Raw genomic sequence first — 11,282 nt, 5'->3', positions numbered from 1 at the left:
TAGATAACCGAAATTTCTAATGACATAAATGTACAGTATTTCAACATTATATTTCTTTCACTTTATTTTTCCATATATCACATAGGCAGCTAAGTTGATTGAAGATTTTTTTAATCTTAATTTTTGGGCGAAAAGTAATATTTTTTTTTTATTTATGCTGTTTTTGTTGATGTTGCAGACTAAAAATATTATGTGAGACCCCAAAATTGCATTGTGTCTGGTGTCTCTCAACTACAATATTACAAATGGATTATGGCACCAACCATGCAATCAGACATATAATATGGCGCCGTTAGTTCCAATATTTCTAATTTGTACATGTAAATTTACAACACTCAGCACCGATTAAAAGATTTAAGAAAAAAATTATAAATCAATTCTACCGCCATTGGATACGACAAAGGATCAGCAGCATTCATAATTTTTCTTAATGGGGAAATATAAGAAGCTATAAATGCGCATTACCCCTTTGCGTAGCACTTGCTTGCGTAACATCGCCATTGTGTAACACCTTGTTTATATTATGGTTTGCTTGGCTACACCACAAATTAACAAAAATCAAATAATAAAAAGTTACCAAAACTCTATTTGTCTCATACAACAGCGAACTGACAATCAAAGTGAAATGGGTTTTTGTTTAGGACATACTTTATTAGTTGTCTTTTTTGTTTAAAATTTTCAATTCATAGTAATATAAATAATGGATGTAGAAAATAAAACAAGTATTTCGATTTATAAACAACGTTTATTAATTACAACATAATATGATACAACTAAACATATGAAATAAAATATTCTTAAATAGATAAATGCTTTGACTACAATACACTGGTTTCTATGATAAAGTTACTATGGCCAAAGTGTAGCTTCCAACAAAAATTCATTAAAGGTACATAGTTATAATATAATCAGTAGAAGTGATAATGACAAGAGATTTCAGGTAAATTTACACTAGCAGTAAGAATCTATAAGACATAAGCTAACCTATGAGTATAAGTAGATATTATTACCTAGGGTCATAATCCTTAAACTGGCACAGCTCACAGAACTACTACTTATCCAGTTGTTTTCTAAAATTCATAAATTTTATAAGATGTGACCAAACTTTACAAATCTTGGATATTAAATTTTAGGTATAAAAATGAATGAATTAATAATTTTGATCAAAAAATTAAAAAAAATCAAATTAAACTTCATTTAGTTACGCAAGCATACACTACAGTTAACTGATTACTAATAGTCAACTATGCAATAACAAAGCACTCAATCGCCCCATGCATATTGATGTTTTGTATATCGGTTGATCTACCGCTATTTTTCGGTAGCTGAGCAAGTAAGCTAAACAGGTGACAGTGATTTTGCGTGAGTAAATGAAGGTTAACAAAAAAGTTAAAAAATTTAATTTTTAATTAGATACTTATAAAATACAACGCACATGCAATTTATATTTATGCTTAAACATTTACAGACATATGTTTAAAATAAATGCAAACATAAAATATTACATAAGCGCGATAACTAAGTCAAAAATGAATGAATTGGAAAGTCACAGTGGTTATTATTATGTGGTAACTGTAGTACGGCCATTATTTGCACTAAAATGGACTTCATAGAAAGCTACGCATATTTTCATATGAAATTTGTTCTGAAAAGAAACTTTATAATTTTTCTAAAGATCATGGGTCAATTCGAATTAACAGAAAAATATAAATATAATTACTTTAACCTTAAAATTAAATAAGCATTTCTATACATATTTTTATATTTTTAGGAAACATAAAATCAACCTACAAAACGTATAATATAGAACAACGGAAAGTTTCACAAAGACTTACATGAGAATATAATTTACATCATTTACACTTTTAATATAATATAAAACATCGAACATAAGTGATAATATTTTGCAAGCCATTTACATTGAGAAGTGATCATGTCCATGACTGGACTTCATCAGTTACTCTGAATAAGCATTTAATCAGATATTCTATATAAATATTCATTACATAAGCACCATAACATACATATAAACATTGCAATTTTATTTCTATACAAGAGTATGTTGACTAAGTATGGAAAAAAATAATTTTGCGGTTGTTCTATAATATATAAAACAATATATTCTATTAGATACGACTGAGTGTACATATATGTATTGAAGTTATCAAGAACGGATACACTTTTTCTTTTTAAATTGAAACATTATGAAGTTTTGCGATTTTAATTTTGGCACTAGCAAAATTGGGAAAGACTCGAAACATTCTAACAACCTTTAGGAAGACAGAATAAACAAACAAATTAACTTTGGTAGAATAAACTGTAAAAATGTCACAAATTAACGTCTTTTGAAGGAATTCTTCTTTTTATGATTTGACTATGTCAAAGTTGTTGAAAAACCAAGCAAGCCGCTCTACGTTAAACAATTTGTATTGGCATGTCTGGTACACACATTTATGTATATATGTATTCATAAATGTAAATATTTTATTATATACAACACATTGAGACAGCCATATAATACAACAAAGAATTTATAATTTGAAAATACATCATGTCATGAGTAAATTAACGCTATATGACTAAACTAAAATTTTTGTATTTTTTTTTCCATAAAGCTAAATACATACTGTAGTCATGCAACACTTGAATATAAATATTTTAAAATACATTTCACCTAAAACAAATAAGAATGTTTAATATCGTTCTAGATAATGTAATGTAGAATATTTGTATGTTATTTACAACATCAAAACGTCATATGTAAATTTAAATACTTACGAAAATACACATACATAACCATAACTATGTATTTCTCTTCAATAATAAATTAGATTTCATATTTCCTCATAGTGGCTTAAATAAACATTTAGCAAAATATGGTGTTACAAACGTAATATAATTAGTACCCTTTTTACAGGCTTTCTACAGATCAAAACACAGCTGTACTCTTTTATCTAGCACCAAAATAAATATGTGGTATATCTTTTTTAAAACCGAATTCCATGTAAGAAATCATCAGATTATAATTTCACATAATCCTCAGGTATTACGGAAGTATTGCAGAATTAAATGTTAAACCTTAGTTTCCTTACATGTGATTTAAAGCCAGTCTAAAGAAAACAGCTGCATTTACAGGCCTCTATATTTTTAAATATGCATATAAATATACAAAATGTACAAAATAAAATATGAATAGTAAATTACACATTTTTATATTTATAATTTAGTTTCCCAGACAACGACGTGTGCATCCATCTTGTTGGGATCCTTGGCAGTGGCCGGAATTGATCCTCTCTGTTTATCTAAAGAGCAAGAAGACTGCCTCCAATTAACATACCCTCTTCCCCCCATTAGGGTTATCACAGTCTTCTTGGTGCTGTCATTTAATGCATTACCTTTTCCGTTGATATTCTTTTTGTTCTTGTTGTTCCCCTTTTCAGTAACTTCTTGAGCTACTGAATTACTCCTAGATACGGACCGACTGTTAGGTGTTATATTTAAAGAATTCCCATTGTTAAAGCTGGAATTGAGCGAGGAGGTAATGTTTCCTACGTTGACTGTAATGTTCACTACGTCAGACGTTCCATTGCTCAACTGAATTGTTCGGCTGGCATTGCTGTTATTACGAGATATGCTTCTGCCGATGCCGCCACGGAGAGCCATACTCTCTTCGCTTCCAGATGAAGTATAGAGACTGGAAGAGCGAGAATCCACGGACCAGTTGGAAAGGTCTAACGAGCGAGGTCTGGACACTTTCATTCGCAGCTTGCGATCGAGTGTGCTTACTTTGGCTGGGATAGTGGCTAGTTCAGGGTCACTGCGACGCAACGCTTCGTATGTGGGTTCAACCATTGTACCGGGTTCTCCCTCACAATCCTTGACATACATTAGTTCCCCGTACAATCCGTATACATCACAAGCGTCTCCGGAACCTTGAGATGATGATGTAGAGCAAAACAATGCCCCTCCTGCTCCCGCACCGAGACCTCTCGGAAGAGTCTTGGAAAGACGAGACATTTCATTATCTTTAGAACGTCGGCGCCTGAGAACAACCGGACTACTGGTCAGCTGATGTTTCAGTTTGGCAGAGATGGTTTGCATCGAATTATCCGAAAGCTGTTTCTCCAGTTTCTGCCTGTCAGTTTCCTTTTTGTCTACTACATCAACCGATTTTTCTTCGCTCAAACTTTTTTCTTGCATCGGTTCAACTTCCTTGATATCAGCCTCCTTTGGCATCACAGCGGGAATCTCTTTATTGGGTTGGGTATTGTAATACGGGTTGACATTGTAAGTCTTGGGTTGCAGAGATATAAGGAAAGTGATGGGTCCGAAATGAGAATGGTATGAAATGTTGACACGGCCGCTTATTATGGGAACTCCTTCTAATCTCGGGAGAGGAATAGTCAAACTGATTCCTGCGCTGGTTCCGACCCACAGTAATCCCCGGCAAGCCAGGAGGGCCGACACGGTGACGGAGTTACGACCTCCGGTCACGGAGCAATCTCTTCCGCTGGAATTACCATTGCCCATCACTCTCAGGACATTAGATGCCAGATTGATATCTTGGAGATGTTTAAAGGTTTCAGTGTGATACAAGCAAATTGTGCTAGAATTTTTTAGGGAAATCCAAAGCCCGACTCCAGAGTGAGCCATGAGATTAACGTTACCAACATGTTCATGTTGGACACTGAAACTCTTCTGGATGTCTCCTGTCAGCCCGTTTACAACCCACACTTTCTTGCCGCAAGCTGCATACACACTCATGTTGATAGGGAGTAAGTAGGACACCGGATCAGTTCCCAGATTGATAGTAACAGGGTCTTTGAGTGACCAAGCGCCGGACATATCTCGGTGGAAAATTAGAATATTTCCATTTCCGAGAGCTACAAACACACAATCGCAGTGATACTTGATTTGTGTTATTACTCCGGGGACAGTTGTCTGTGAGATCAAGTCCTGCTTCTCCGGTTCCATAGCTGCATACAGGAATATCTTACGGGTATCAGTTCCCAGCCACACGGAATCACTGGTTGCGATATTCTCTTCAGATACTCCTTTCACAAACTCCATCGCTGTCACCTAAAAAAAAAATATGGAAATTAATTAAATATACAGAGAGTAAATAAAGTAACTGAGTATTTTTATAAAACAAAAAATAATATGACAATGACTAAAGTCTATTGTCTATTTTCCTACTGATAAAAAAAAGAAATAAGAAACAGGTCCTACCCCCTATTTATCTTTCAACGTCCCAAGGACCCAACTCTAATATTTAGACTAGGCTTGACAAACAGCAGTTACTTTGGGGTAATCTTTATTTCAAGTTTTACTTGGTAAATACCACTATTTCTTCAAATCTATTGTGACACGTTTTTATATGCATCTGGTTTTTGAATATGATGCAGAATGCATCAAAACACACATTACATTTTAAGAAATATTGATATTTACCAAGGAAAACTTAAATTAAAAATAGATAGATCACCACAAAGTGACTACCGAATCAATTAATGAAAAAAAAACTAATAGGCTTGGTTTATAATACACAGTTCCACTCCCCACCCAAGTATCCACCATTCTTTCTGAACCTAATTCTAGAATTTTAGTCATAATTTCTAAAATGATAAAGCTTAACACATTTCAACTATGAATTTTTTATTGACTGTTATCATTATTATTTTTTAAATAAAAACATCTGACTTTACACTGGCAGAAATATCCTCTTACTGGGTGACTTAAATAAAAAATAAACATATGTTAATTTAAAAAAAAACTATCACACATAGTTTTTTCCTTTGTGTAAGTGTGTTCACATAAAAGCTTCTTTACAATTTTACAAGCGCTCTCTTTGAATTAGTTCTCAAATGAGTGGAAACTTTATTTCCATACCTGTGTCTCAACGAGATCGAAGGCCCCCACGTCGCGGAGCTGCGCGGCGTGCTGGTTGTGCTGCGCCAGCACGGCGATGTGGCTGCTCGCCCCGTCCGTGGTGCACACCCACAGGTACCCCCGGGGGCCCTTCCTGCGACGGGAACGCGCCGCCGCGCCCCCCGCCCCCACCACGCTGCACGCCGGAGGGCTCACACTGTAGTAACATCCACAGCGCACCTGGAACAACACCAGTCATGTATTTAGACCATTATTAAAACAGACAAAGTTGACAACCCTAACCGGGTCATCTGGATTGATGATGTACTATAATGAAATGTAAGATATTGACATAAAGTTCTAATGATAACCATGCTAACATACATTATTATAATGATAATTGTTGTGATGTGGGGTGGTGGGAGATAGGGTGTAAAAACTCGATAGTACTTTGACAAATGATTTATTACTGATAAGTAGTAACTAGGTGTTTTGAGCCACATGTGGCTCAAAGAATCGCGGAACAAAAGTGGAACTGAGCAGGTCAAGTGGCACATATGTTTGAGGATAGATGGACGAAAAAAGGTGCTTGAGTGTAGGCGCAGAAGTGTGTGTAGGCGCCAGACAAGATAGTCCAATGACATTTAAAAAGTGGCAGGCCTGCGCTGGAAGAGAATCGCGTCCAACAGAGAACTGTGGAAGTCCAAGAGGGAGGTCTTTGTTCAATACTGGACACAAGTAGAAGGCTGAAGATCTGAGCGAGTGACTGTTTTATAGGAGACAGATCTAGAATGACGGTTGCCAGACTTTGCGGGTATGCCCACTATTGCGGCTATGTTGCTGTGTCACCAACATACTCACATTCCATACAATAATAAATAAGGACTTACTTCAGTTTGATGCTGTGACTTGTAGACAGGTTGAGCCTTTACGAATAGCGGCATTTTGGTGGAGGGTCTCTGTTCTTGCTCCAGGACTTCCCAGGCCGGGGAGTTGTTGGAATCCAGGGCCAGCTGCGCCAGCCGGAGCTCCGTCACCCAGTCCTTCTTCACACTCGGACTCTCCGTCTGGAATGTGTATGTCTCCTCCTTGCCCGATTTGTTCCGGGCCACGATCTGCAGGCAGCACGAATCTACCCACGCCATCTCCTCATCTTTCCTCTGTGAAAATACAAAAATAAACATTTAGGTTTCAAAATATACTTAAAACATATCGCTGGGTGATAACAGTGCAGGATATATGTGCTGTATTGTATTACATACATTCACTTATGCCGAAAAATGCAGAAAATAGTATAATAATATGATTTGCGCCAAGGTGGATAAGTACAGGTCAACATGACCTCACAGGACTTTATTTAAATAACATTTTCTCAAGATTATTCAATTCTAATTAGTCTTGAATTGAATTATTTTTATACTTATTCTAGCTAACAATCAGTACAATGTTATCCTCCTGACATTACTGCAAGCCGAATAGATCTATTGTGACATTGTAAATCTTGTCTTCTCGCCTTAATGAACTGAGTGTTAACACATTATAGATGGGTACTTTTTACGCCTGCGGACCGCTGGCGATTGGATTTGATAATTATGTGCATTTAGTAAAGGCCTCCACAAAGAGATTTGTATATTCATATAAAACATTACATAATTTCTTCTTGGGTGCTTTGAAATGAGGCCAGTGCAGAAGGTAAAAATACCCTTCCCACCCTTAAGCATCAATCGACCGAATGGGTAGTAATACCTTTACCTATTTATTGATTTGGCGTTTAATTTGTAGAACTCCATTTTAATTTATGTATTAATTTTAAATCAAACACAGAGTTTTTGAGTCTACTAAGTTGTATTTTATTAACAAAAACACATAAAAATTATATTGTGACAATTGTTTCGCCTTGTTAGGGCATTCGTTTGATAATGCCCTAACAAGGCGAAACAATTGTCACAATATAATTTTTTTGTGTTTTTGTTAATAAAATACAACTTAGTAGACTCAAAAAATCTGTGTTTGATTTAAAATTAATACATAAATACCTTTACCGTCCGAAATGTGTTAAGTGGGGTAAGTGCTCTCACTTCTTCAGGCCAAACTATGTGTCTCCTGTGAAAGCGGCTCCTTTTGTAATAAATTATCACCAACATACACATACAATGTGAATAGGCATCTAATCTTTAATGACATTTTACTTGAAATAACAAAATCCATACAATCGTTATGATTTGTTTCCAAAATTTCGGAGCTTTTTTTATAAATTTAAATTTGAGTTTTTTCACAACAGTTCTGTAACACCGTTTAAATGTAATATTTTTGTAGTATTTTAAAACATTAAAATGAGTAAAAATGCTCAGAAATTTCTTCATACAATTTCAATACAAGTTCTTAACAGTATTCTTCGAAATTTGTGGATGATTCTGATGTATAAATTGTATTAATATGCAACTCACCTGAATGCTCTTTTGAATTTGTTGCAATATTCTTTTGGTGACGTCTTGACCAATCTCATTGTACTGCGCGCGTAGTGTTCCGGCCAGGTCGGCTATACGGGACACCACCTCGTAGTCATGCATCAGGGCGGACATCTCCCCGCACAGGGAGTCCGCCCCCACTACTCCGCCGCCCCCCTCACCAGATCCTGTGGACTTCAGGCTTCCACCTCGGTGAAGACCTAGGTATAAATGTAATAAAGTATTAAACATCAGTGGTTTTCAACCTTATTTCGTCTATCGATTGACTGTCAGCGTTTTTTTTGTTGCTTTACCACATCTTAAAAACCACAATGACATTCATTACTTTAATTCTAAACGTAATTTTTTTAGCAGTGGAAGAAATTAAAACGCAACTTTATAATATTAAGAGTATCTTTCATTCAAATTAAAACAAACCAAATCAAATTTAATTTAAAACTGACCTGATGTGTAAGATAAATCAGATGATTTTTTTAGCAAGTTTTTCAGCTCAAAAACAGCGGCAATTCAGCAATAGCAAACCAAACCAAACAAAACCAACCATTCAGCCAAACTACTTCATTTTTTTCTGATCCAATTTTGAAACATTGTACAAGATTAACTAGAATTTTCACTTGTGACATCTATTGGTGAGACGAAGAAGCTTTTTTATTGAGCAGAAACTTTTATATTTGTATGTGAGATCCGAATACTTGATTACAATATTTATTGACAACATTGTAAATACCCAGACTTCCTTATTCTTCTTCATTTATGTTAAGATGTCAAAAAATAATTTGTAAAATAATTTCTATAATTGGAGATAATTCCGATTTGTGAACAAGTATTTGGACACACTCAAGATGTTGTTAGTTAATTTGTTAGGTAAGTACTAATTTATGAAAGCCATAGATAAAGTAATTCATAGTGTCACTGTTTTACTAATCAGAAGTGTCAACTCACCCGCTGTAAGTATCCTACTCAGAGTAGGTGAAGCGCTGCTGTCCACAATCTCTAGGTCTGCGACGGGATGCATCCACTTGAGGCTAAGCCTCTCGCTGGCTCCGAACTCCTCGGACTGCCGAGGAGCCACGGATACACACACCACCAGGTCGTTCAGCAGCAGCAAGCGACGCGACTTGCTCTTGGTAATCATACCAGCTTGATTGAATTCCTGGATAAATTTGTGTCATTTAAGAATAAAAATAATAATTTGGTATTTAAACTCATGACCATGATAGGGATTAATTAATTTCATAGTTAGAATATCAAAGTATTTGGCTCAACGGAAAAAGCATTTGATCGTATATCAGAAGGAGCCAACTACAAATTCTAAAATAGGTAGAAAGATTTTTTTTTTTTTTGAGTTAAAATATTTTTTGGTGAAATTTTCGATGTGCATTTTTTTTTAAATATCAGGAACATTACAACAGATTGTTGAAAGGCAGTATTTTAATCACAAGTAACTGCAAACCTAATTCCGATCTATACAATGTTTTTTAGCGTTTCATGCTGTATCAAAAATAAACAAATAGAACGCTTATAAGCGTTTTCCGCTCTCTACCAACAGTATGTAAAAGACGCATTTAAGCATTTCCCGCAAACATTGTGCTAATATTCTCCTTGAAAAAATCCAGAACTAAAACATTATTTGGCACATTTCACATAGAACAGAATAGAATAGAAATCTTCTGTAATTTAAATGCAATTATGACAGAAATCTTTCTTTATTAAAATATATTTGTAAGACGAAAAAATAACTATTTTGTTTTGAATATTGAAAGCATTAACTTTGTGGATCATATTGACATATTATTTTGAGAAATAAAAAAATAAGTCATAAGTTAAACCCTGAAGAGGGCAACAGGTTGTTGCCAAAACTAGTAGGTTAGTAAAAATGTGAGTGGATCAAAAAAAAGTGTATTTATTTGTTTATTTCTACCAAATCTTGAATTCGTCAGTATAAGCTCCAGTCTTTATAAGAGGATATCATCAAATTATTAACTGAGGAACAATAGCAAAGAGAATGCAGTGGTTTACTTACAAGTTGGGTGACGTTGTCTTCGCGAAGAAGATGCCGATTGCCATCAGTGAGTGGTTTTGCCGATGAAAACTTTCCACTGATGTGTCGGAGCATCTCCCGGAAGGCTTGCGTCTGTTCCGCCTCTCGCTTCCTCTCGTTGAGCATCTCCGCCAGACTCTCCAGCTGCGTCAGGGCCAGCTGCAGAGACATGCGGTCGTGGTGACCTTGGGGAGTGTGCTTGAGTAGGTCCTGAAAGAGTACAATACAATAAAAAATTAACTTTATCTTAAATCAAAAATGAAAAGTGTATTCCTAACTAAATAACAAACACGCCGCTCTCCGGAGGGGTAGGCAGACGCAGAGAGACAGCAGAGAGACGAAAATGCCACACCACTCTATTTTTGCAAACATTCTTCGCCTTTTCTGAATTCTTGCATCTCCTCATACATACCTGCCGATTATTTCAACTCCTGACATGGCCGCTTTCAAGTATTAAACATACCTGAGCATGCCAAGTTTTTCTCTGTCTTCCTCTGCACTTTTTTCCAACTGCATTCGCTTCATATATTTGTTTTATTGTTCTTTCCTCACTCATTTGTACTACATGTCCAAAACATTGCAACACGCCTTTCTTAATTTTGTCGATAATGCTCATCTCAGCTTTGCATTCTTTCCTTATTTCACCATTGGAACATCTATTGTACATTGTTTTGCCGTACATTCGGCTGAGGGATCGCATTTCAACCACATTCAGTGTAATTTCATATTTCTTTTGCCAACTCCATACTTCACTTCCATACATTAGGGTGGAAGGTGTAGACCTCTTGTTTGAATTATAGTTGAAAGAGAATTAATTTTATAAATTATTATTGAAGCACTAACTTTGTGATTTTCCAATTTAAAATTAAAATATAACTTTGTTTTAAAATCACTATAAATCTTTT

The 11,282-nt window shown here is 35.4% G+C and overlaps 1 protein-coding gene across 7 annotated transcripts in view; it reads right to left on the bottom strand.

The window, feature by feature from the left end:
- Nucleotides 1-725: 725 nt before the first annotated feature.
- The window catches only part of LOC148306280 (rho guanine nucleotide exchange factor 10-like protein), a 410,152-nt gene continuing 399,595 nt past the window's right edge, over nucleotides 726-11,282 (bottom strand). For all 7 annotated transcript variants that reach the window (XM_088265303.1, XM_088265304.1, XM_088265305.1 and 4 more), the window contains 6 exons: nucleotides 10,360-10,587; nucleotides 9,279-9,489; nucleotides 8,316-8,536; nucleotides 6,759-7,028; nucleotides 5,890-6,108; nucleotides 726-5,079 (listed from right to left, as the gene is read on the bottom strand). In XM_088265303.1, the coding sequence (XP_088121429.1) occupies nucleotides 3,217-5,079; nucleotides 5,890-6,108; nucleotides 6,759-7,028; nucleotides 8,316-8,536; nucleotides 9,279-9,489; nucleotides 10,360-10,587 (3,012 nt within the window). In that variant the 3' untranslated portion in view covers nucleotides 726-3,216. The remainder of the gene's footprint in view (nucleotides 5,080-5,889; nucleotides 6,109-6,758; nucleotides 7,029-8,315; nucleotides 8,537-9,278; nucleotides 9,490-10,359; nucleotides 10,588-11,282) is intronic.

Source organism: Brachycentrus maculatus, unplaced genomic scaffold (genome assembly GCF_059751285.1).
Source record: "Brachycentrus maculatus isolate JH-2025_06_01 unplaced genomic scaffold, ASM5975128v1 h1tg000244l, whole genome shotgun sequence".
Classification (NCBI taxonomy): domain Eukaryota; kingdom Metazoa; phylum Arthropoda; class Insecta; order Trichoptera; family Brachycentridae; genus Brachycentrus; species Brachycentrus maculatus.
Note: the sequence above shows the minus strand (reverse complement) of the source record. Positions and strands in the feature narration are given on the sequence as shown.